The sequence below is a fragment of the Mesoplodon mirus genome (genome assembly GCF_964341445.2).
Source record: "Mesoplodon mirus genome assembly, chromosome: 15".
NCBI lineage: Eukaryota > Metazoa > Chordata > Mammalia > Artiodactyla > Ziphiidae > Mesoplodon > Mesoplodon mirus.
In genome coordinates, this window is record NC_138991.1 from 86,489,348 (window position 1) to 86,515,799 (window position 26,452).

General features: G+C 53.2%; 1 protein-coding gene across 3 annotated transcripts in view; it reads left to right on the forward strand.

The window, feature by feature from the left end:
- Window positions 1-1,777: 1,777 nt before the first annotated feature.
- The window catches only part of CHLSN (cholesin), a 98,290-nt gene continuing 73,615 nt past the window's right edge, over window positions 1,778-26,452 (forward strand). The window contains exons 1-3 of one of the 3 annotated variants that reach the window (XM_082600553.1): window positions 1,817-1,870; window positions 4,497-4,640; window positions 11,378-11,507. In XM_082600553.1, coding sequence (XP_082456679.1) covers window positions 11,379-11,507 — 129 coding nt within the window. In that variant the 5' untranslated portion in view covers window positions 1,817-1,870; window positions 4,497-4,640; window position 11,378. Of the gene's footprint in view, window positions 1,871-4,496; window positions 4,641-11,377; window positions 11,508-26,452 lie in introns of those variants that run through there. The other 2 variants (XM_082600552.1, XM_082600554.1) reach the window with 2 other exon arrangements.

Below are 26,452 nucleotides of genomic sequence, written 5' to 3' on the forward strand. Positions count from 1 at the left end.
ACAGAGTGAATCAGTTATACATATACATATGTCCCCATATCTCTTCCCTCTTGCGTCTCCCTCCCTCCCACCCTCCCTATCCCACCCCTCTAGGTGGTCACAGAGCACCGAGCTGATCTCCCTGTGCTGTGCGGCTGCTTCCCACTAGCTATCTATTTTACATTTGGTAGTGTATATATGTCCATGCCACTCTCCCACTTTGTCACAGCTTACCCTTCCCCCTCCCTGTGTCCTCAAGTCCATTCTCTACCTCTGTGTCTTTATTCCCGTCCTGCCCCTAGGTTCTTCATGACTTTTTTTTTTCTTAGATTCCATACATATGTGTCAGCATACGGTATTTGTTTTTCTCCTTCTGACTTACTTCACTCTGTAGGACAGACTCTAGGTCCATCCACCTCACTACAAATCAGGGAAAGTCTTTAAAAACAGGGTGAGGGAGAGGGTTGTGGGGTGCATGACCAGCTCGTGGACATTCTTCTGATTGGTTGGTGGTGAGGTCATCGGGAGTCAACAGCATCAGCCTTCTGGTTCCAACCGGTCTGGGCTCTCCGTGCTCGTGGGCAGCAGGCAGTTACCTTCTTCCACCTGGTGGGGTTTCAATATCGGCAAAACAGCTCAAAGGACATGGCTCAGAATATTATCCATAGCCCTTGAGGAGGAACCAAAGGTCCTTGACTTTAATGGCTGAACTATTATTATTTTGTCTTGCTTGACTGTTTTCCCTTCTGCATTTTCTCACTTCTCAGATTAAACTTATTGACTAAAGCTTTTCTACAGACAAGAGGCAGGCGGAGGACATTGGGTGAGTGGAGTCTGTTCCCTTCCAGGAAGGCTCCATAGAGTTCTGCTTGGTTACATCCCTACATTACCAGAGCTAAAAATAAAAGCAAAAGTAAACAATACAAGGTAAACATATTTATATTTTTATATTCTATATTAGTTAAGCTTATGTATGGATGAGAACTTTCTATTTCAGTGGTCATGAAGGCAGTTGGAGCAGTTTGAAAACGGAATGGTTTTTCCTGGAGTCGGTAAAGTTGGACATGCTTATACCTGTGGCCCAGTCTCCATATATACCTTTCAGAGACTCTCACGTATGTGCACGAGAGAAAAGCAGGGTGTCTGTTACTCGATTAGAAACAAGTTAGTTGTCCGTAGAGAGTGGAACTAGAGAATCCTGGTTTGCTGTCGTATCTCCCACCCCCAGAACCTCCCCTTGATGGCACAACCCCGTCCAGCTGTCCCCAGATTAAAAGTCCGCCGCACCGGCTCTCCCTTCCCTCCCGTTTTCGGTGTCGAGACTATAAAATATTTCTAAGAACCGAACAACGATTTAACTCGTGGTTAGTTTCACCGGCGTGGCGTAGCCTCCGACCTCAGACACCCTCCGCGGTTGGGCCCGCGTCTGCCTTCATCCCCTCCCCAGGTGACCTAACCTGGGTTTACAGGTGTCTGCAGACACACCGCTGCATTGGCAACCTTGCGCGCAGGTGTAACGCTGGCGACCTCGCAACCTTGCGCCCACTTTTTAAGTGACAGCAGTTATAATCTACATCCTGTTTGAGACCAACCCCCGTGGACGGACAGGCGTCGTCCGCTTTGAGTCCCGGGAACCCTGGGGAAAAATCCGTTTAGCCCCCGACCGGAGGGTTGCCTGGCAACCGGCGGCTCCCAGCTCCCAGCGGCGCCCAGCGATGACGCCACAGGCCCGCGCCCGGTCCCGCCTCACCCCCTCGTGGCTGCCGCTCGCCATTGGCCGGCGGGGAGACGGAGGCGGGCCCCGGCCAATAGGCGGTGCCGCTCCGGTGGGCGGTACCGCGTTACCTGGGCGCCCCGTCTGCCGGAAGCCGGCGTCGGCAGCCACGCGCAGGTAGGCGAGGGCGGCGGGCCGGGGGCGCCCCGCTTGGGTACGAGGCCTGCTGGACAACCGGGGGCGCGCGGGGGGTTTGGCTGTCCTCCCGTCGGCGGCCTGAGGAGGACGCAGGGCCCCGAGGACCTCCCCACAGCCCCATGGGTGCCTCCCGCGTGTCCGCGCGACCGGTAGAAGCAGCCCCGTGCCAGTGAGCTCGCCTGGGGTTGGGGGGAGCGGTGCTGATGAGGAAAGGAGACGTTGCTGAGCATGGCGGAGAGAAGTGAAGCGGGGCGGGGCTCCGGCCGGGGGAAGGGAGGAGAACCCTGGGGGAGGGTCCCAGAATTGGTGGGACCTAACCCGGCTTAGGTATTTCACAAGCCCTTCAGAATGCTGAGTCGGAAATGGCCTGGAGGGGCTAGGGGCGGGGCGGAGGCCAGAGACCTGTCGGAGACTTTCGAATGATCCAGGTGGGAGACGTGGTTGGACCAGGATGCTCGCGGTAGGGGCAGTGAAGGTCCACGTCTGGATGTGCTTTGGGGGTGGGGCCCCCGGGTTTTACTGTGGGATGGATGGGTGTTTGAGAAAGAGGAGTTGTGGGTGACACTACGGTTTTTAACTTGAGCTGAAATACGCATTTCGCCAGCTGGCCTTTTATTGAGGGGACGGACCCTGCAGGAAGATCAGGTTTGTGGAGGATGGTGGGGAGTGTGAATTTGACACGTTTTAGTTTGAGACGATGTGTGTGTAGGTGATACACATGAGTTGACAGTGTAGTTGTGCAGTTCAGGGAGAAATGGGGACGTCATCAGCCTGTGGTTGGTGTTTAAAGCCACACGACTAGGTGAGATCTCGGGGGAGTGCTGATCTCAGGGCCCTTCTGTGTCCAGGGGGCGGGGAGGTGAAGAGGTGGGAGGAAAGCGGGAGAGCGTGGTGTGTCTGGGAAACGGAGAGGAAAGGGCAGTCAAGAGGAGGGACCGGTTGTGGCAGATGCTGCTGTGAGGTCAGTTATGTCCAGTCAGTGATGAACAAAGATGAGCAGAGCCGGACTGGAGGTGGTGTAAGTGATGAGGTCACATTTTAATCAGGGGTAACTACTGCAGCAGGGGCCTTGGACTTGTGCAGGGGAGAGGGCGTTTTAAAGGGAGGGTGAGGGAGTGGCGGGGGGCGGGGGCGGCACCCTGTAGAGTGAGTTGGGAACTGGATAATTACAGTGAGCAGAAGGGGGTCCGTGGTGTGAAACCCTTCGGGGCTTGCTGACCTGGAGGGGCGGTGCTTCGGGAAGTTAGGCTCCTGCCCTCCCACAGGGGTGGGGCTGGGGACGGGGCTCTGTCATCCGGTGTTGGCTGGATCCTCTTGGTAGCCTTGAGTTTTCTCAGGCAGGAGCTTTTTAGGGGGGCTAGAGTCACTGTAAAGATGTGGCCTTGAGCTGCTAGAAACTTTTCAAGTCTGTACAGGCCCAGGTTGAGGCCTGATGAAGGGAGGGCTCAGAGGGGCCCCGGCCAGGCTGTGATCAGAGAGTCTGTCGTTAGCAGACGGGTGTCCTTGGTGGTCGTTGGTGGTCTCAGTAAGAACCATCTGGCCAAGTCAGGTGGCAGCCTGGTGGGAGAGTGGCTGGAAAGGAGGTAGGGACCGTGCCAGTGGACAGCTCCTGAGGGTTTTCGTGCAGAAAGCACCAGAAACGGGGTGGAGAGCACGTGGAATCAGGGTTTTTAGATGTGGGACCTTGTAGTTGACTCTGTAGAAGGACAGCCTAAGGGGGTGGGGAATTGCTTAGAGCCATCCATGCCCCTGGGATCAGAGCGCGGCAGAGGCTCGGCCCTGCTCGGAGCAGGCATGGTTCTGCACTGTAGCACGAGGGAAGGGTGGGAGGGTCTGAGGGGAGCTTCTGGAAGCTCAGTGATCAGGAATGAACGGAGGAGGGGAGGATGTGTTGGAGGTCTGAGAGCTTGAGAGGCCAGAGGAAGAGCTGGTCGTCTGGGCGAGTGGCCGGAGTCGGGCCGTGGGGCTTGCTGGGCGCCCCTGGAGGCTGGGGCTGTGCCATGTACAGTGAGACCAACCGCGTGGCCCTGGGGACTTCCCGGCCAGGCAGGAACCAGAGCTAGAGTGGGGGCTTTGCCAGGAGAGGGGCAGAGAGTGTTTGTAAAGGCGCGATTGTAATGATGGGCCGTGGAAATGAAGTTGTGGGAACGGGAACATGAGAGGTGAGGGGGATTGAAATGTGTAGGGTCAGTGGTCCTGGTGAGGCTGGAGGATCGCTGAGCCCCAGGGCACCGAGGGGGGCCAGCTGGCAAGATGGGAGGTGGGTTCAGTGGGTGGGATGCTTGGTGTTATGGGGTTTAGGCCACAGGAGGGAGGGTGTGGGGTCAGGTAGCAGAAGAGCAGAAGCTGGAGGCCGTTCATCCGAGTGGGGACTTGGAATAGTTCTGGGTCAGGGTGGACAGGAGCATGGCCGTGTCCTGGGCGCCCGAGCTGGGGCTCCAGGCACTGATTCCTGTGGATTCCTTCAGGGGGCCTTCCCTGGACCTTCTGGCTCACATCAGAGGTGACCTAGATGCACTGGGTGAGAGGGGATGTTAGGGGCTACGAGTGATACTTTCAGATTTTAAAAAAGATTTTTTCCCTGAGGCTGATTTATTTTTTTAAGGTCCCGTGGAGTTTCTTTTCAGCGCAGAGCCCGGGCAGCCTCAGCCTGTTGGTGCTGACTTGTCCTAATCAGTGACTACAGACCAGCCCAGCGCTTTGTTGTCTTCCTCCTGTTGGTCTGACCTGGGTTATCAGCTTTCTGCTGGTGAGGTTATTTGCTTGCTTCACTGAACACTTCTGAGCTGATATCTTAACGTCTTGTCTTTTTTTTTTGGCTGTGCCACATGGCTTGCGGGATCTTAGTTCCCTGACCAGGGATCGAACCTGTGCTCTTGGCAGTAAGAGCGCGGAGTCCTAACCACTGTACCACCAAGGAATTCCCCAAAATGTCTTTTCTTTTATTGTAGAAATTGCTGGAAAGTATAAAGGAAAAGAAGAACACTCTTATAATTCTACACCCTAAAATGTTGATGTTTTAATGTATTACCTTCTAGTTTTCTCCTTTGTGCATATCTGCATATAATTGTTCTTAAAGATGAGGGTCGTGTTGCACATACACAGGTTTATAGTCCATCCTTCCGCTTTACGTCGTGTCGTGAGCACCCACTCGAGGGATGGAACAGTTGAGATCACAGTTGTTTGTGGGTGAGTGGGCCAGTCCCCTGGCACGAAGGAGTCATCCATTCCTCCGTCTGCTGCTGGACAGTTACAGTGTTTTCCACTTTTTAATATTAGAGGTAGTATCATCCTTTATATCATGTCATTATCATTCTTACATAAATCTCTGTCTGTGATTATTTCATTAGGGTAGGTTCCTTGACATAGAACCACTGGGCCAAAGCACTTGATTAAATGTTATCAAATTACCTTGAGAACGGCTGTACCGATTTATTCTCCATGATCATGTCCTTTTCATCATCCTCTGGCTAACTCTGAATAATGTAATTTTTAAAAATCTTTGTAAAAGACATTTGATCTATCAAATTAACTAAGTGATGTGTGCATATGGCTAAGAAACTCAGTGGTCCTGGAACTTAACACAAACCAGCAGGCAGGCTGCTCCTCAGAGGCAAACACAGTTTCATCTTTCCACTGTTTCTACCGGAATTACTTCCATATTTCTGAATAATAGGCAAATCGGGTGACTTTTTTTGATTTACCAATTTGAGGCCCAATCTGTTGATTTCCCCTGAGAGGTGTGCCTCAGTGTCCTCATCTGTGTGCCCGCCTCGTCGGTCACAAGAAGTAAACAAGTTAACACATGGAAAGCACCTGGAACAGGGCCTGGCACACGGGAAGCTCTCAATCAAGGCCAGTTTCAGTGATGGTTACGATGACGATTAGCTCTAATTCCTGCCCCTGCAAGTCCTCCTGACCACCAAGTACAGGGAAATCTTAAGTTGGTTTTGCTCATAGAAATTAACCTGAGTCACTGGGATTTTTGCAGAAAGGCCTGTAAGGAAAGAAAACACAATAAAGGTCCCGATGCTGTGACACAGCAATGCCAGGCCACCCATGACGGCCGGTGGACAGAGCGAGGGCGGGGAGGTCCCACCAGGCCGGGGGACGCAAGGAACGCCTTTGATGGCACAGGTGCACTTGCTGAAATGGGGGTGGTAGGAAACCGTATTTTTCCCTGTTTATTTTTACAAACATTACTGGGGCATTATGTATTTTAATTTACAGCAAATAATTTGGGATTAGAGGGTTTTTTTTTGTTTTTCTGTTTTTTTGTGGTACGCGGGCCTCTCACCGTTGTGGCCCTCCTGTTGTGGAGCACAGGTTCCGGACGCGCAGGCTCAGCGGCCATGGCTCACGGGCCCAGCCGCTCCACGGCATGTGGGATCCTCCCGGACCGGGACATGAACCCGCGTCCCCTGCATCGGCAGGCGGACTCCCAACCACTGCGCCACCAGGGAAGCCCTGACTTCTTTTTTTAAAAAATATTTATTTATTTATTTGGTTGTGCCAGGTCTTAGTTGTGGCAGGTGAGCTCCTGAGTTGTGGCATGCAAACTCTTAGTTGCGTCATGCACGTGGGATCTAGTTCTCTGACCAGGGATTGAAGCCGGGCCCCCTGCACTGGGAGCGTGGAATGTTATCCGCTGCGCCACCAGGGAAGTCCCAGCTGTTTGACTTTGAGGAGCTGCCAGACTGTTCTACAAAGTGGCTGCACCATATTCTGTCCTGCCAGCAGTGATGAGTGCTCCAATTTCTCCGCATTTTCACCAACGTTTCCTATTATCTGTCTGATTTTAACCATCCTCGTGTGTGTGAAGTGTGTCATTTGACTTGCGTTTCCCTAATGAGGACCAATGTTGAGCTCCTTCATGGCTTCCTGGCCATTTGTATCTCTTCTTTGGGGAATTGTCTGATCAAGTCCTTTGTCCATTTTTTTAAAGTTTTAAATTTATTTTTAAAGATTTATTTATTTTTATTTATTTATTTTTGGCTGTGTCGGGTCTTTAGTCGCGGCACATGGGATCTTCGTTGAGGCATGCGGGATCTTTTGTTGCAGCGTGTGAGCTCTTCATTGCGGTGCATGGGCTTCCTTCTAGTTGTGGTGCTCGGGCTTCTCTCTAGTTGTGGCACGCGGGTTTTCTCTCTCTAGTTGTGGCGTGCAGGCTCTAGGGCGTGTGGGCTCTGTAGCTGTGGCACGTGGGTTCCAGAGCGCCTGGGCTCTGTACTTTGCGGCACGCAGGCTCTCTAGTTGGGTCACGGGAGCTCAGTAGTTGTGGTGCGTGGGCTTAGTTGCCCCGCAGCATGTGGGATCTTAGTTCCCTGACCAGGGCTTGAACCCGCATCTCCTTCATTGTAAGGCGGATTCTTTACCACTGGACCACCAGGGAAGTCCCTGTCCATTTTTAAAGTGAGTTGTTGGCCTTTTTTGTTGAGTTATGAGTTCCTCATACATTCTAGATACAAGTCTCTTGTCAGATATGACTTGCAAACATTTTCTCCAGTCCTGTTGGTTGTCTTTTTACTTTCTTGCTGGCATCATTTATAGCACAAAATTTTCAACTTGCATAAATCCAATTTATCTTTTTTTCTTCTCCTTATGTTTTTGGTGTCGTAATGAAGAAACTGTTGCCTAATCCAAGGTCATAAAGATTTACTCCTATGTTTTCTAAGAGTTTTATAGCTTTAGCTCTACATTTAGGTTTTTGCTCCATTTTGAATAATTCTTCTATATAGTGTGAGGTGGGCGGTCCAGTTTCATTCTTCTGCATGTGGATATCCAACTGTCCCAGCACCACCTGTTAAAAAGACTGTTCTTCCCCATTGAATTGTTGTGGCCCCCTTGTTGAAGACCAGCTGACCATAAGTGTAAGGAAATGTCTTTCCTACAACAAACACTCCTTGTCTCAAAGGTATGAATCACCGTCTCTTGGGACTAAAAAAGAAAGCTTTTTATAATATGGAAAACTCTCTCCCGCCTTTTTAGCAAATAGACTTAGTGATTAAACTTTATTTATTTATTTATTTATTTTTGGCTGCGTTGGGTCTTCGTTGTGCGCGGGCTTTCTCTAGTTGCGGCGAGCGGGGGCTACTCTTCGTTGTGGTGCACGGGCTTCTCCCTGCGGTGGCTTCTGTTGCTGCGGAGCACGGGCTCTAGGTGCGCGGGCTTCAGTAGTTGTGGCACATGGGCTCAGTAGTTGTGGCTCACGGTTCTAGAGCACAGGCTCAGTAGTTGTGGCGCACGGGCTTAGTTGCTCCGCGGCATGTGGGATCTTCCCGGACCAGGGCTCGAACCCGTGTCCCTGCATTGGCGGGCGGATTCTTAACCACTGCGCCACCAGGGAAGCCCCCTGATTAAACTTCTTAATGATAATTTCAGAATGAATGCAGACTTAACTTTTATGGTAACCGGTGTGTAAATATTTGCTAAACTTTTCTTCTCCAACAAGGTAATTGGCTGGCAGAGCCCTTTGTCTTTTTAAAACCCTGTGTCAACAGTCTAATTCTTTCAAGATTTCTTCTTACACTGCTAATTGAAGCCTGCAGCCTCTGGCTTGGGATACTTTCTTAAGATAAGGCTTAATTAAAGACCTTGGCGCCTGGCAGTTTTCTGATTGCACAGCAGTGATATTCCTTCGGTGTGCCGTCATCAGTCACAGCCCCAAGGCGGGCAGAGGGGCCCTTCACCCTGGCTCCGTGTCCTTTCTGCCGTGGCCCTGTGATTGTCTGGCTTGGTTCGTGGTGCAGCTTGATACGCTGGTTCACCTTACACATTCCTTGCTCCAGACGGGAATCTTAAGGCAGTCTGGCTCTTCTTTATAGAGAATGGTATTTAGAACTCAAATCTGGGTTCTGGGCCCTTTCCGTTATGATCACCCTTTTCATAATCACCGTTTGCCATAGCCCTTTCCTTCATTCCTTTTTATTTTGCCTAGAATCATCCTCATTTTCTGACATGTTTGTCTCCCCCATCAGAATGTGAGCTGCATGTGGGTGGGCACTCTGGACCGCGTGGTCCAGCCTGGAGCCGCTCCTGCATGTGGCCAGCACTCTGCGGTGGAGACGGTGACCGACAAGTGACGAAGTGCAGGGGCCTGTGGGGTGGGGCTGCTGGTGACTTGAACGCGCTCTCCCCCCTCCCCCGACATGTTGTTGTCATTTGTCCGTCTGTCCCCGTGGAAAGTTCTGCTTTGGGGGAAGTTAAGGTCTCAGTAAGTGGTTCAGTGAGACGGGTGCCTGGGTGCCTGGGTGCGAGACCCGGGGGCAGGCGGCTCTGCTCCGGCCGCCCCTCCTCCAGCCGCGGACCTGCTCCTCTGGACGCTACCTGGCCCGGGGCCTCCTCTGTCTGCCTCTGGCCCCTCAGAGGCCCCTGACGCCGCCCCGCCCCGTGGCTGCCAGCCTTGGGGGCACCTGCTCACTCAACCCGGTTCTCCTTTCTCGGCAGCGTTTATCTCTGTGTGAAAGCACTGGCTCGTTCACTTAAATAGGTCTGGATTTCACACCAGAAGGAGGCTTCTCGAGATCAGGGCTCTTCCTTCCCTTGCTGTTTGCTCTGTGTTCCGCGTACAGCAGTGCCTGGCACAGAACTGGCTTTCCATAAACACCTGTGGAATGAACGGGTTGCATTTTCGAGCATTTGTGGATGGAGTCCAAAATGAATTCTGGTGTCAGAGGAAGAAGGCATTGGGTTTGTGTGTCCATTCCCGTGCAGACAGCCCGGGACGGCATGTCCGAAGTGAAAATACCTGTATTATAGAGACATGAGTGTGAATATTGTGGGTGTATGTAATATACATGTTACATGCTTGTGTCTATATAATACATACAATACACATACATGTAAATGAAGCCAGTGGAGTGACTTTAGGATAAATAAAACAAAATACATTCTTGTAATTTGTTAGAATAAAAGCTGATACTAGCAGGCCTTGTAGATAGAGCTTTAAAGGACTAGTATTAAAAAAATGAAGTTTTTCAAGTATAAAACCTTGATAAAAGCAAATGAAACTGAGCTGCGGGTGTGGGAGAGTCCTTTGCAACCCCATCCCTAGATAGAAAGGGAAAAAGCTTGGGTTTCTGTCCTTCAGACATGTGCCTATCAGTACGTGCATAGCTTTCTCTGTTGTTATTTTCTTAAACAAATACACAAGTGTAATACTGGTCGTAGCCTTCTGTTCCAGCCTGTATGTGTCATGCTACCTCACTGATTTCAGTTATTGAGTGATATTCCTTTTCCCGGTTTATGCTGACTTACTCATCCCCTGCTTGATTGACGTTGGCGAGAAGCGCGCGTGTGCGCGCACGTGTGTCTGTGTGGCTTGTACGAGCTGGCCATGGCCTCTGTGCCAAAGTGCCTTCTACCCTGCACCTCGGGGTGCTCACGCTGTAGCTGCTGGGACTCCGAAACTTTCCTGTGTTTTCAGCTCCTTTTGGGCTCCATCCAAAGGGGGCGGGGTGGGGAGGATCCGGTCAGTTCCCGTGTCCCCCTCAGGGTGGGCCTGGGGCCCTGCGGACGGCCTCCCCCCATCCCCAGCCCTCACGACGCCCCTCGGAGGTCCCCGCAGCCAGTGCCCCTCAGGTGGAGGCCTCTCCCCTGACCCCTGCCTAGTTTCTGGTGCCACGACCGTTTCCCTTGGCTCCCATCATCCGGTCCCACAGGGGAAGCTGGGTTTGCAGTTCATGTTCACGGGCGTTCTGCTGGCCTTGTACGTGGAGTTCTAGATACTGCTGTGCTTGAGGAGGGAGATGTAATCACAACCTCCTGGACCTGTGTCGCTCCTTCAGTGCGGCCCCAGTTGGGACTGCTTCCACGGTCCAAGGAGGCCACCCCGGACTCATCATGGCCACCTCCAGCCACAGGTGACGGAGGGCCTAGTGACTGCATGGTGGTCACTGCCAGCCCGTGTAGGGCTGCAGCATCCCTAGTTGATGGGGAAGTATGAGTTACTCCATAATAGGAGAAAATGAAAATAATCCCAGATAGTCATTAATTGGGGAATAGACAAATGCTCGCAGTTTTCACTTTTGGAAAGTTTGGATACTGTCAATAAAAATGCTATTTCTTTTCCTCTTTTTTTTGGTGAGGGGGGCCTGCACTGCGTGGCATGTGGGATCTTAGTTCCCCGACCAGGGATCAAACCCATACCCCCTGCAGTGGAAGTGTGGAGTCCCAACCACTGGACCGCCAGGGAAGTCCCTTCTTTTACTCTTAAAACCTTATGTTCATGTTGAGTTAGAAACAGAGTATATAATCCGTGTGTGATGGCAGCTATGTTAAATAAAACACTCAGAAAAAAGACAGGAAATCCACCACAATGGTAAGTTGTCCACAGGTGATGAAACAAGGGAGCCTGAATTTGTAACAGTGACTGTATGTTTCCCACACTTTCTGAAATAGCTTTGTATCTTTTATAACGCCCTCCCCTCTCTGTTAATTGAGAATTTTTATTTCCTGTGTCTTTATAGTTTACTTTCTCTGTTGCAGGATGGCAAAGCAGAAGAGAAAAGATAGCCAAGTGACAGAGAAAAAGAACAAAAAACTGAAGAAGGTGGCAGCAAGAGAGATGCCTCTGGCACCTGCGGCCCCGCCGGGCACTGAGGGGGCCCCAGCTGAGGTAGGTGACGTGGGCGCGCTGGCCTCATCTTGTTTCTGGACCTGGAGGGGGACTCGGTGGTCACGTGGCAGGCGTCAGGGGGCGGACAGGCCCCCATGGACATGCCCAGTGCCTTTTAGAGGCAGTTGTGGGGCAAATAAGACTTGCAGTAAACTGTAGCGTGGAACCGCACAACTGCCGTTCTTCAGCCACCAGACCTCAGGTTGCTGTTGGTGTCCCCGGGGTGATAGGGTTTCGATGGCATGGTGGCCCGGTGGAGGCCTCAGTTGGCCTGGCCACAGCCGGGCCTTTGAGCCCGTCAGACAAGGGAGGGCCCTTCACATGGCACTGCGTGGGCCATGGCCTGGGGTCTGTATTTACGAGATCACATCTAAAAGTGTTCAAGATCCACCACAGAAACGTGTCTCCGTTTAAATTTGTTTGCTGTTACCACTCAGGTTCTGGTGTTAATATTTTTCTTCTGTATTGAGCTGACTCTGCAATTCCTAGTGTGTAGTTGATCAAAACGGCATAAGATGTTACAAATCTTGACAAGTTATTCAACATGAAGTAAAAGTTGATGGGCGACTCATGTCATGAGGGGCGGCTTTTCTGGGCCCTGAGCAGTGGGTGAAGGTGCCAACCGTGCGTGAGGCGGGCCTGGTGCGGCCTCGAGCCCGCGTCCCACGTGAGCGCCCGGTGACTCTGTGCTCGTCCTTGGTCCACGGGGAGGGAAGTGTCGTCGGAGCCGCCCCGCATCGCGTGTCGAGTGACTTGGGGCCGTGGTCAGACTTGCCTGTGAGTATCTACCATTAATCGGCGACTGGATCAGGTCCTCGTTCGGGTCTTTCTGAAAGGAAGCGATGGAAATCCCCCGACAGGATGGGTGGTGTGTGGCTGGTGGGTTTCATCACTCTTTTTTTTGGCTGTGTTGGGTCTTGGTTGCTGTGCGCGGGCTTTCTCTAGTTGCGGCGAGCGGGGGCTACTCTGTTGCGGTGCGCGGGCTCCTCGTTGCGGTGGCTTCTCCTGCTGTGGAGCACGGGCTCTAGGCACGTGGGCTTCAGTAGCTGTGGCTCACAGGCTCAGTAGCTGTGGCTCACGGGCTTAGTTGCTCCGCAGCATGTGGGATCTTCCCGGACCAAGGCTCGAACCTGTGTCCCCTGCACTGGCAGGTGGATTCTTAACCACTCTACCATCAGGGAAGTCCCGGTTTGGTCACTCTTACGCCCCAGTGTTTCCAGCTCTGCCTTTGTTTCAAGCCTGGGCCATGCACGCTGCTGAGATTCGGGGCACATGTACCCCCTTCATATAGCGGAGGGGCTGGGGCAGGAGGGCCTGCCCGTCGGCCAGCACCTCCTCCACTGCAGGCCCAGCTGGGCCCTGGGGTGGATCCCAGGCCACCGTGCTGCGGGCTCCGTGCAGGACTGCTGGTCCGACCCCCAGGACACCGGCTGGCTGGGCAGTTCTGTGCCAGGGGGACGCGTGACGGCACTTTTCCTCCGTGGTGGGTGGGCAGGTGCAGGGCCTGTGCCGAGAGAGCGGCCCCACTGGGTCTGGGGTCATCTCTCAGCTGCCACCTCTGGGTGTCGGGGAGGAAGCCAGGCCAGCACTCAGGCCCGTACCTGTCCTGGGTGTCCCTTTCTCTGCCTTCTCTCCGGCTGAGAACCGCAGGTCTGGCGCCACCCGAGCCCGGGTGCCTCTCCCTGTGCAGAAGGCCCGCGCTTACAGGACCCAGGTCAGCCAGCCGGGCCGCATCACTGGCCCCCACGTCCTGCTCTCACCCGGGCTCGTAGCCAGTCCCATGTCCCCTGGGCCCCTTCTCGTCGTCCTCGCCTTCTCTGCCACTGGAGCCCCAGTTTTGTCAGGCCTTTTTGGTTTCTAGACCCTAGAGGGAAACTAGTTTTTTAGAGCTATTCCAGTTCCCATTCGGTGGTCTGGCCCCCAATCCCTGCAGAACCTCCAGTACATGTGAATTTCTTGGGCCTTTCCTGGACAGTTTCCTACTTTTTCTAGACTCCTCCAAATTTCCTTAAAACAAACTCCAAATGACTCCAAGTGACAAGTCCTGGTGACTTGTAATTTTGTTATAAATCTCTAGCTTTCTGAGTGGTCTCTGCTTGCTGGCTGCTGGTCACTGGCAGGACCCCCAAAACTGTGTGGGTTTATGATAAATAATGGCACAGCTTAAAGGTTCTGCCTGAGATGGGTAATGATTCTTAAATTCAGGCAATTTTTTAAAAAGTGATTTTTTTTTTGTTATTTAAGTACATGTTGATTAAAAGAAATTTGGAAAACAAAAGCAGGAAGAAGAATTTGGGTGTTTCCTTCCAGTCCCTCGTGCTGCCTCCGGTTTCGGTTGGCTGGTTAGTACCTTGTGCACATGGTCCCCATGGGGTCTGCGCTCTGCAGCTTCGCCTTGGTCCCCAGGGGTGCTGGGGGGTCTCGGGTGGGTCCCTGCGCGGTCAGTGCTGGGCTCGGGGCTGGTGTCCCGAGGAAATGGAGACCGTGCTTCCTCGAGATCACATCCTGGTCTCTGCTCATCAAAATACTCTTCACCCGCTTGCTCCCCGGCTCTCGTGGGAAGCTGGGGAGCTGCTGTGTTAGGCCTTTTTAAAGGAGGGACCCTTCGGTCTGCAGAGGGTGGGTGGCCAGGGCCTGCAGAGAGCGTTCCCGTCGCTGGAAGCCCGTGGAAAAGTACTGCACCGTCCCCGCCCCAGCTCCTGCGCCAACCCCCGCAAAGAGCCCCTGCCCCCTCTTGGGCCATGGTGCTGTCCTCCCGGAAACGCCCGTCCAGGGACCCTCGGGTCCCTGTGCAGTCACTTCCCACAGCCCAGGCCCTGAGCCCGCGCCAGGAGGGCTGAAGGATCCCCGAGGGGGGATGCTTCATGCACTGGGAGCCCCACGGGGGGGGGGGGCGCTCAGCGGGGGGGCCCATCCCTCTCCTGTCCCGTCCAGTCCCCGCTTCCCTGGTGCTCTTATCCGCAGCGTGTGACATCCGTGCGGCTGAGCCCCCCGTCCACTTCTTGCTCCTGCCGTTGACCCGAGGGATGCGTGGGCTGGGATAGTGGAGGAGGGGGTGGCCTGTGGTGCCGCCGAGGCGGGGACGAGTCCTCCTGGCGCTGGTTCTGTGGTGCCGGCTGCTGCTCCCGGGAGGCCCTGCCCCGCGCCTGTCCTCTTCCCTGTCCTGCTAGAGGGGCTCGCGAGGTGGGGGGTTCAAGCCTTCCTTTTTCCGAGGGTGGTGCTCGAGCACAGGGGTCTCGGAGTTGGCCCATGTCTGCCCGTCTGGTAGCTTCTTAACCCTCCCCATGAGCTGGGCTTAGGTCTGGGCAGATGGGGTCCGGTTCTGTCTTCACGTCCCTGGACTCCTTCCAGAGGAGGCTCCGGCTTGACAGGGTCGGGCGGGCTGGTCTAGCGAGCACGGCTGTGTGGTGGTGAGGGGTCTGCAGGCCTCAGCCCGCCCCCCCGCCCTCCCTGGGGAGGTACTGCCCCAGACGCTGAGCCGGACCTGGGGGATGGGGAGACACACCAGAGCAGCTGTCACGCTTGGAGCCAGTGACTGCCGCCTTGGACGGGCACCTAGGCTGAGCTGGCTGCCTCCTGCTGCTGTAAATACACTCAGGCTGTCTGCAGATTGTGGGGGGGGCAGAGTGGGGGGATCTGTGTGTGTGTGTGGGGAGCTGGGGGGAGTGGGGGGATCTGGGGGTGTGTGAGGGGATCTGGGGGAGTGGGGGGATCTGGGGGGGTGAGGGGAGTGGGGGGAGCTGGAGGGGTGTGGGGGTGTGTGGGGAGAGCTAGTGGGGTGTGGGGGTATCTGGGGGGAGTGGGGGGAGCTGGAGGGGTGTGGGGGGAGCTGGGGAGAGTGGGGGGATCTGGGGGTGTGTGAGGGGATCTGGGGGGAGTGGGGGGAGTGGGGGGATCTGGGGGTGTGTGAGGGGATCTGGGGGGAGTGGGGGGATCTGGGGGTGTGTGAGGGGATCTGGGGGAGTGGGGGGAGCTGGAGGGGTGTGGGGGTGTGTGGGGAGAGCTGGTGGGGTGTGGGGGTATCTGGGGGGAGTGGGGGGAGCTGGAGGGGTGTGGGGGGAGCTGGGGGGAGTGGGGGGAGCTGGAGGGGTGTGGGGGGGTGTGGGGAGAGCTGGTGGGGTGTGGGGGTATCTGGGGGGAGTGGGGGGAGTGGGGGGATCTGGGGGGTGAGGAGAGCTGGGGGGAGTGGGGGGAGCTGGGGGTGTGGGGGGATCTGGGTGTGTGTGGGGGGAGCTGGGGAGGAGTGGGGGGAGCTGGGGGGAGTGGGGGGAGCTGGAGGGGTGTGGGGGTGTGTGGGGAGAGCTGGTGGGGTGTGGGGGTATCTGGGGGGAGTGGGGGGAGCTGGAGGGGTGTGGGGGGAGCTGGGGAGAGTGGGGGGATCTGGGGATGTGTGAGGGGATCTGGGGGGAGTGGGGGGATCTGGGGGTGTGTGAGGGGATCTGGGGGGAGTGGGGGGATCTGGGGGTATGTGAGGGGATCTGGGGGGAGTGGGGGGAGCTGGAGGGGTGTGGGGGTGTGTGGGGAGAGCTGGTGGGGTGTGGGGGTATCTGGGGGGAGTGGGGGGAGCTGGAGGGGTGTGGGGGGAGCTGGGGGGAGTGGGGGGAGCTGGAGGGGTGTGGGGGGGTGTGGGGAGAGCTGGTGGGGTGTGGGGGTATCTGGGGGGAGTGGGGGGATCTGGGGGCGTGAGGAGAGCTGGGGGGAGTGGGGGGAGCTGGGGGTGTGGGGGGATCTGGGTGTGTGGGGGGGGAGCTGGGGAGGAGTGGGGGGAGCTGGGGGGTGTGGGGGAAACTGGGGGGGAGTGGGGGGATCGGGGGTGGGGGGGAGCTGGGGGGGAGTGGGGGGAGCTCGGGGTGGGGGGGAGTGGTAGGGGGAGTTGGGGGAGCCAGGGGCTGGTTAGCTCAGCTCTTGGCTTTGGGTCTTGCTAAGAAGAACCTCATGTCTGCAAAGCATGCTTCCGTTCACAGAAGCACTTTGACCTTGGCTTCTGGCAGCCCTGAGATGCCAGGGGCGGAGATGTGGGTACGCTGCCGCTTCACAAGGGAGTTGGCCCGAGAGGCCGGGTCAGGGCATGGTCCCTGGGCAGCTGGTGGGGAGGAGAGGCCCTTGCTTGGGCTTCCTGACTCTGGTTGTACAAGGACACGGGCTGAGGTGTCACCGCCCTCCCCGGCCGTCTGGCCCAGACGGTGCGGGGAGTGCGTCCGGCTCGCCCTTGGCTGTAAACGCTGACGTCCAGGGAGGAAGAGCTCGCGCGTGTTGACCAGATGGCCCTCCGCTGGTTGGAGTGACCATCTGGAGTGGGGAGAGATGCGTACTTTTGGAGGGATGGGTGCCACTTTGTACCTTTGGAACACGGTGTGCGCCACCCCCAAGCCCCGGGCTCCCGAGGGCCCAGCGCAGCCATGTGCGTCTGTCGTGTCCTCGTGGGCCCTGCTGACACGTGACGGGGGCAGCTGGGCTGTAGGAGGCCACGCCGTGTCCTTCGTGTGGAAAGGAAGCAAAGCTCAACATGGGGCATCTTTTCTCCTTCCTTTTCAACCTGGAAAAATCAGAGGAATTACATGGGCATTAAGCCCACAAGTGCTTCAAAACCATCAGACGAGGCTGTGAACTTCATGGCCTTGAGAATTTGCTCAGCAAAATGACTTCATACCAGTGGTATTTTGCCTCAAGAAATGTTTCTGGTCTGGCAGTGGACTTCTGGTCGTTAAACTAGCTGGGGTGAGGGGTTGCTGATCTTTACAGACAGCTCCCTGGGAGCCCGACTTGTTTTCCTTAGCAGACATTCCCTTGTTCCACTGTTTTTGTTTCCTACTTTGTGAGCACTGAGTGCTCGGCGGTCAGCCCCTGGGAGCTGTAAACCGTGAGCTTGCGGGGCTAAGAGGGGTTCTGAGACTGGGATCCTGAGACCAGAGAGGCTCTGTGATGCCCCGAGGCCCCGTCCCTGCCTGGGGGAGCCAGCCTGCTACACCCCCACCCCCGCCCCGCTCCCCGTGTCCCCCTTTCCTTTGGACTCATCGTACTGTACTCTCTCCATCACCTGGGTCTAGACATTTGGGTTGTTGCCAGCTTGGGGCTGTTTTGAGTGTGCTGTGTTCAAGGGCCTCTGTTTTCGTTTTTCTTGGGTAGATTCCTAGGACTGGGAGGGATTGTATGGAAGTGTGTGTTTACCTTACAAAACCGCCAAGCTGTCCTCTAAGGAGGCTGCGCCACTGCGCACCCCGCCAGCCGCGTGGAGGGTTCTCGGTGCTCCGCATGTTTGCCACCACTTGGTGTTGTCGGCCTCTCTTGTGGGTGTAGTTGTGTCTTACTGTGTGTGTGGTTTTTCAAAACAGCTTTATTTATTTTATTTTATTTTTATTTTTTGCGGTACACGGGCCTCTCATTGCTGTGGCCTCTCCCGTTGCGGAGCACAGGCTCTGGACGCGCAGGCCCAGCGGCCACGGCTCACGGGCCCAGCCGCTCCGCGGCATGTGGGATCCTCCCGGACCAGGGCACGAACCCGTGTCCCCTGCATCGGCAGGTGGACTCTCAACCACTGCGCCACCAGGGAAGACCCAAAACAGCTTTATTGAGGTATAATTGACAGAGAATAGACTGTACATATTTATTTTTCAATTTTATTGGGGTATAGTTGATTTACGATGTTGTATTAATTTCTGATGTAGAGCAAAGTGATTCAGTTATACATATACATTCTTTTTCATATACTTTTCCATGCTGGTTTATCCCAGGATATTGAATATAGTTCCCTGTGCTCTACAGTAGGACCTTGTTGTTTATCCATTCTATATGTAATAGTTTGCATCTGCTAATCCCAAACTCCCAGTCTATCCCTCCCCCATCTCCCTTCCCCCTTGGCAACCACAAGTCTGTTCTCTGTATTTGTGAGTCTGTTTCTGTTTTGTAGATACGTGCATTTGTGTCATATTTCAGATTCTACATATAAGTGATATCATATGGTATTTGTTTTTCTCTGTCTGACTTACTTTGCTTAGTATGATAATCTCTAGGTCTTCATGTTGCTGCAAATGGCATTATTTCATTCTTTTTTATGGCTGAGTAGTATTCCACTGTATATATGTACTACATCTTTATCCATTCATCTGTCGATGGATATTTAGGTTGTTTCCTTGTCTTGGCTATTGTGAATAGTGCTGCTATGAATATAGGGGTGCATGTATCTTTTCAAATTAGTGTTTTCCCAGATATATGCCCAGGACTGGGATTGCTGGATCATAGGGCAACTCTATTTTTAGTTTTTTGAGGAACCTCCATACTGTTTTCCATAGTGGCTGCACCAATTTACATTCCCACCAACAGTGTAGGAGGGTTCCCTGTTCTCCACACCCTCTCCAGCATTTATTGTTTGTAGACTTTTTAATGATGGGCATTCTGACCGGTGTGAGGTGGTACCTCGTTGTGTTTTTGATTTGCATCTCTCTAATAATAGTGGTGTTGAGCCTCTTTTTATGTGCCTGTGGGCCATCTGTGTGTCTTCTTGGAGAGAGGCCCATTTAGGTCTGTTTGCCTGTGTGATGCTTCTCTTGGAGACGCAGCATTTGAAATCTGATACATGATGCCTCAGGGCCCCAGAGTTCATGTCCTGGCATTATAGAGTGCACTGGGTACTATCCATCTTTTATTCTTACCAATCTGGTGGGTGAAGAGTAGAATCTGTTTTTAATTTATATTTTCCTGATCCCTAGTGAGATGGACATTTTTCGATTAGTTATTAAGCATTTGTCTTCTATGAATTTGCTCATCACATCTTTCGCCTATTTCTCTGTTGAATTGATCGCCTTTTGTAAAAAAGGACTTTTTGTGTGTCTAATACATGGACTTTCTCCCCATGTGTCTTTTGTCTCCTGAATTTGATGTTTCCGTGGGGCTTTCAGTAGTGTGCAGGCGAGTGTCTGTCAGTTTTGCTTTGTGGTGTCTGTTTTTGTTCTTTTTTTGTTCCCTTAAAAAGTCCTCTCTTCCACAGTTACAAACGTTTTCTTATATTTTTTTCCACTTTTTGTGGGTTTTTAAATGAAGTGAAATTTGTGTTATGTGAGGCAGGGATCTGACATTTTTTTTCTTAAAGAAAGATTCAGTTGTCCCGTATCATTTACTGAATATTCTGTCCTTTTGATAGAACATGTTCTATCCTCCAAATTTTCTAGGGTCTACATTGTGTTCTACTAATCTGTTTTTCTTTTCTTTTTTTTTCTATAGTGCTTTAAAAACAATGTTTATGTTTTTATTAGGTAATGCAGGACATGATACAAAATTCAAAACATTCTCCCACTAGGCCAGACTTTTATCAGTTTCTTCTATTTCCTTGCACTTTTATGGGTGTTAGTCCCTTTCCAGACATTTTTCTGTGCATAGCCGTGTCTGAGCATGTGTTTACACAGATGGTAACATGTTGTCTGTCCCGTACTCTTTCTCACTTTATATGTTACGGGTGATGCTGCTATGAACACATGGTTTTGTGAGACATATATTTTCTTCCTTTCTTTTTTTTTTAACATCTTTATTGGAGTATAATTGCTTTACAATGTTGTGTTAGTTTCTGCTGTATAACAAAGTGAATCAGCCATATGTATACATATATCCCCTCCCTCTTGAGCCTCCCTCCCACCCTCCCTATCCCACCCCTCTAGGTCGTCACAAAGCGTCAAGCTGATCTCCCTGTGCTCTGCAGCAGCTTCCCATTAGCCATCCATTTTACATTTGGTAATGTGTATATGTCAACACTACTCTCTCACTTCGTCCCAGCCTCCGCTTTCCACCCTGTGTCCTCAAGTCTGTTCTCTAAGTGAGACATGTATTTTCATTTTTATATTTCTAGGAGTAGAATTTTTGTGTCATATTTTCCCCACCTCTCTGCCAAGCCCTGCTGTCCATGGTTGATTTTGGGTATGGTCCCTCTGATGGGCGTGGGGCGGTGTCCCTGGGCTTTGATTGGCGTTTCCCTTGTGACTGATGTTGGGCATCTTTTAAGCTGCTCACTGGCTGTCGTCTCTCTTTGGAGAAACGTCTGTTCAGACCCGTTGTCCATTTTTGAACTGGGTCCTTTGTCTTTTTATTGCTGATCTGTAAGATCAGAAGTGTCTTAGTTTCTTTTGAATCTCTCATCCGTCTGTTTATCCAAACTGATCCTGTGGAGGCTTTTTCTAAAGCAGACAGTCACGTGTCCTTTTCAGGGTAGTTCTGTTATTTAAAGTGCTGGTTGCCAGGATATTCAGTTCATATATTTAAGAATTGAAATGGGGATCGTTGGTGCACAGAGACGGACACAGCAACACTAACATAGGCGGAGCTCAGGAGGGTCTGGTGACCGAATTAAACGTCCAGGATTGTGATGGGAGCTGACGAGCCCGATATAAAGCTAACCACTTTACAGCAGCACTTCAGGACACAAACGTGTTGTGTGACTGTCCCTCTCTGTCTAGCCGCCCGGCATCGTCCTCACCTGGAGGGAGACCCTGAACTTGGCGGGGCGCTCCCTCCTGACCCTGCGCGCAGCCCTGGTTCCCCCACGTTCTGTCTCCCTGGGTTACCTATTCCTGTACAGGGAGCATACAGTATGTGACCTGTGTCACACATCGTGTCTGAGTTCCCTCACTTAGCATCAGGTTTTTGAGGTTCGTGCATGTGGTCGTGTGTGTCAGTGCTTCACTCCTGAATTTTCGTGGCTGGATAACATTCCTTTATGTGAATGTGCTGCATTTTGTTTAGTTACTGGTCAGGCCGTGTCCACCTGTGGCTGCTGTGAACAGTGCTTCTGGGAACATTCGTGTGCCCATTGTTGTTTAAATACCTGTTTTCAATTCCTGGGCTATAGACCCAGGAGTGAAATTGCTGGACCATATGGTCGTTCTGTACTTAACTCCTAACCAGCAGACTTTTCTGCAGCATCTGCCCTGTTTTACATCTCATTCCACTACCAGCCTCGTGTAAGAATTCCACTTTCTCCACGTCCTCGCCAGCACTGTTCTCTGTCTGATTCTCACCATCCTGCTGGGTGTGAAGTGGTGTCTTCTTGTGGTTTTGACTTGCATTTTCTCAGTGGTCAGTAATGCTGGGCATCTTTTCATGTGCTGATTGGCCATTTGTATATTTTCTTGGGGCAAAGGGTTTGGATAGACATTTTTCCATTTTAAAAAGTGTCTCATTTGGGGCTTCCCTGGTGGCTCAGTGGTTGAGAGTCCGCCTGCCCATGCAGGGGACGCGGGTTCGTGCCCCGGTCTGGGAGGATCCCACACGCCGCGGAGCGGCTGGGCCCGTGAGCCGTGGCCGCTGAGCCTGCGCGTCCGGAGCCTGTGCTCCGCAACGGGAGAGACCACAGCAGTGAGAGGCCCGCGTACCGCACAGAAAAAACAAACTGTCTCATTCATTGAGCTGTAAGAGTTCTTTATGATTGCTAGGTACAATTCTTTTCTCAGATATGTGGGTTGCAGACATTTTCTTCTGTGCATTGCCTTTTTGCTTTCTCTCTGTTTTGTTTTTTTGTCGTTGTTGTTTGTTTCTTTTTTTTTTTGGCTGCATGTCTTGTGGGATCTTAGCTCCCCGACCAGGGATCGAACCCAGGCCCCGGGCAGTGGAATCGCCGAGTCCTAACCACTGGACCACCGAGGGAATCCCCATCTTTTCACTTTCTTGATGTTGTCCTTGGGACCCAGACACTTACAGGTCGATGAGCCTCATCGATCTGTTTGTTCCTTTGTTGCCTGTGCCTCTGGTGTCATACGTACCTAAGGAGCCACTGCCAAATCCAGGATCGTGGACGTTTACAGGAGGAGATGTGCCTTCTTCTGCGGTTTACAGTGTTAGCGCTTACGCTCCAGTCTTCGATCCATTGTGAGTTAACTTTTGCGTGTGGCGTGAAGTACGGGTCCAGCTTCATTCTTTTGCATATGGGTGTCTGGTTGTCCCAACACCATTTGTTGAAAATACTATTCTCATTGAATTGTCTTAGAGTTCTTGGTGGAATAGCCTATCCGTTAAAAAAGTTGTACCATAATTTAACTTGCTCCTTGCCACACTGTTTAATACTTTAGTTCTTAAAAAGACGTTTTAGTATCTAGTACACTAAGTACTTATTGTTTTTTGGGACAGGGTTCTGGGCCTTTGTCATATTTTCTGTTTAGTTTGAATTTTGCAATCCACTTTCAGATTTCCTGAGAAATCTTTCATGCTTTATTGAGGTTGTTTTTTTTTGTTTTTTTTTTTTTTTTGCGGTACGCGGGCCTCTCACTGTGGTGGCCTCTCCCGTTGCGGAGCACAGGCTCCGGACGCGCAGGCCCAGCGGCCACGGCTCACGGGCCCAGCCGCTCCGCGGCACGTGGGATCTTCCCGGACCGGGGCACGAACCCGTGTCCCCTGCATCGGCAGGCGGACTCTCAACCACTGCGCCACCAGGGAAGCCCGAGGTTGTTTTCTTATGTCATTCAGGAAAGTTTTATGGTTTTCTCTGGAGAGATACAACTTGTTTCCCGGTGAGTACGTGACCTGGACAGTGTCCCTGTAGCACACCTGCTGTAGACCTTGTCTGTCTGTTTTCTGTGTAACATACCATTAAAACGCACCACTGTGGTGAAGGCGGGTCTGTGCAGGACCGCGGGCCTGTTGTGATCCAGGGTGGAAGATGTCCTGGGGCTCTCGGTAACCTCCCCCGCCACCTTCTTCCCGTCAGTCCTGACTCAGCCACGCGCTGTGCTCCTCCGCCTTCCGGGCACATTCCCTCTGCCCCAGTTCCTTTCTGAAATTGATCTTCTTGGCCTGGCCAACCTTCTGATTTTTCTTCTTCTCCCTGTTTTCTCACATTCTCTGTGTTGACCCTTAACCTAACTTTTCTATAACCGATAAATCTTAGCAGCAGCTCCCTGAGATCAAATTGGGACACGTGTTCAGCAAATACATATTAAAAATTGGGTTTTTGTGCTGCTAAAAACAGATTTTATTTAATGTTGTGTTAATTTATATGTTTTAACACGTAATAGGTTGTGGGAGTGTTAATTATTACATCTTTTTTTCAACAAATTCTGATAACCTGCTGAGAGTTTTCTAAAGGCAGGTGAATAAGGCGAGGTGGGGAGTGGGGTAGAGGTTAGGGAGCTTCAAGGTGTCCTCCTAGTTATAGTAATTTGCAATGGCTTTTTCAGCCTATACTTGTAGCCAAAAAATAGCAGGTATGTCAAATTCTACTCGTTTTTAGATGGAGCCGTCGTTAACTTACCACGTCGCTTAATGTCGGGTTTACAACCACATTGGTTCCTGTTTGGGTGGAAAAATCTCACGCAACATAGAAAATCTGATGGTGAGTGGCTTCTGACCTTGGAAGTAGTTGCAGTTTTTCACCGATTTCCTCTGATTTGCACTAAGTAGCAGACAGCATGTGGGTGGCTTTGGGAAGCTGAGCCTGGCCACCGCTAGCCCTTAGGTCGGACGTGTCCGCGAGGATGGTGGCAGGCTTTTCTGTCCCCACACATGCCTGGAGAGCACGCGGTAAGATTCAAACTACAAACGCGATGGAAAACACACAACCCCTCCCCTCAATAAAAACCTCTCCCCAAAGAACCAGTTACGGCTTAGAAACTCAGACACATCTTTTTGAGTCTTTTTTATCTCAAAAGGTGAGCATTTCTCAAGAAACCAGAGACTTCAACGTGATTCCGCCAGATCATTCACTCTGAAACGTTGACCGCAGCTCAGTGTGAGACACATGTCTTACACATGCGCACAGTGACACAGGGACGACACAGGAGTCCCGGTCCCTTGGCCAGAAGTCGTCGCTGGGGACTGGGTGCTTGCAGCCGGTTGGGAGGCATGAGGTGGCTCCAGGGGCCCTCCCGTATCAGTCCTGCCCTCTGGCCCTCCACCCGGGGGCCCTGAGCTGCACTTGCGGCCCCTCGCCACTGCTGGAGCCCCCAGGGGCAGCCTGGCGGTGCCAAGCGTAGGGACGACGTTGACGCCCCCAGATGGGCGGTGGAGGGGCCCTGGCCTGGCCGGAGTACCCCCCACAGCTGGGAGGACACCCCCTCCCGGGCACCCCGAGTCTGAGCTGCTCCCCGGCTGCAGAGCAGCCCCTCCCCGGCTGAGGTCGCTCAGGCACTAGATCTTTCTGCCCCGAGTTCCGGGCTCTCCTGGTCTCCGACGGCAGGAAGCCCCTCCCTGGGCCTGTGGCTTCACCGACCTGCCGCCTCCCCGGGAAGGTCGGGGGCCTCTGGGCTCTTGGCTGCCGTTTGAAGGTTGCTGCGGGCACCGCCCCACGCAGGGCTGATGACAGGAGGACCGCGGCATCGGGGAGCACTCAGGCGAGACGCCCGGTGGGCAGGGGGCTGCTGCGGTCCTTCCAGATCTTACTCCACCACGCGTGCCCTGGAGCGTGGCGCTCCATCGCGGCGACGGGCGCTGTTGGTGTGGACTCTTCTCGCTGTGACAGGAGCCGCGTTCTGAACGCCGGGCTGAGCCCCAGGCCCGCCTGGAGGGTCCTGGACGGGTGGCCGAGGGGCTCAGTGTTCGTGTCGAGGGCCTGGGGCCCTCGCTTTTGTTAAAGAGAATTTATGTTTGAAATAACTGTAGGTTACGTAAGAAGTTGCAGAAGCTATAGGGAGGCCCTGCCCTGTGCCCAGTTTGCCCCGTTGGTGACGGACTGTGGTTGCCGCCGGGAGGGACACCGCTGCCGCCCCCAGAGCTCGCTCACGTGCCGTTAGCTTGGCCGGCGCGCGTGCGGTTCTGCGCGGTTTCACCGCAGGTGTCATGACACAGCTGCTGTCGCCACTGGCCCCTGGGCCGCTGCTCTGCAGCCCTTCGCTCTGCAGTGAAGGACACTCGGGTGGTTTCCAGGCTTGGCTTTCCCACCGAAGTGCTGTGAACGCCCATGAACGTGTGTTCCTGTCTCCGGGGAAATCGCCCGGGAGCATAACGGCTGGTCGTGTGGTCCGTGCTCGTGTCGGTGCTCGGCAGCTCCCCACCTTCGGGGCGGTCGCCCCCTTACGTGCCCCTGTCGTGCGAGGGATCCGGCTTCTCTGCATCTCCACTGGCGTCTCGCTGCTTTAGTATTTCCGTCTTTCTGGTCGCGGCGCTCACGTTGATGAGGACGGCTGGAGTTGTCCTGGGAACTCGCAGGGGCAGAATTAAGCTCTCGTTTTTCCAGAGTTTGGTGATACGTGTGCCGTTGGCCTCATCGATTCTGGATGCTGCTGGGTGGGCCGTACGGGAGAGCCTTCCCGGCCTGCTGGCGGCGCCATGCTGCTGCGTCCATGTTCGACGTGGCACTTGGCATCCCTGCTGTGTGACGTCCTTGTCCCCTTTTCCAGGAGCTCCTCGGGGCTGCGGCCCCAGGGCCCGTGTTCTGTTAGTAGGCTGGCCGCGAGCTTGTGTACCTCTTGTCTCTAAAATGGGTTTTCTCAGCTCATTTGTTGACTCTGAACCGTTAGGGAAGAGTTGGAAACTGCTCAGAGTCCTGCTGCCGTGGAGACCCATCGCCTTTGTCCCCTCCCCGCCCCCAAGTCCAGCTGTCCACACGTCGGTTTCTAATGCTTTAATTGCCGCTTGGTCAGCCAGGGCCATGTTTGTGAGTTTTGCTTCCTCGTGGTCAGCAGAAAATAGCTCAGCAAAACGTACTTTTAAAAAAGGAATGTTTATTATTTTTCCTGAGTTATATATACATGGCCAAATGGAAAAAAAAAAAAAGAAATAGAAACATACAGAAGAAACCAGACAGATGAACGCTGCCACCCCGAGAGAACTCTGCGGTTTATACTTCGGGGTGTGTCCTCAGTGTCCTACGGTGGATACAGTGTCTATTCCGTGTGTGAGGGTGCCCACACCAGATCTGGGTGTCATAATGTCTTTCACGTTTCCTAGTGTGACAGAGAGAAAAAGGTCACTCATGGTTGTAATTTCAGTGACTTTGATTGCTACCGTGGACCGTCACTTGTTTTTCTCTCATG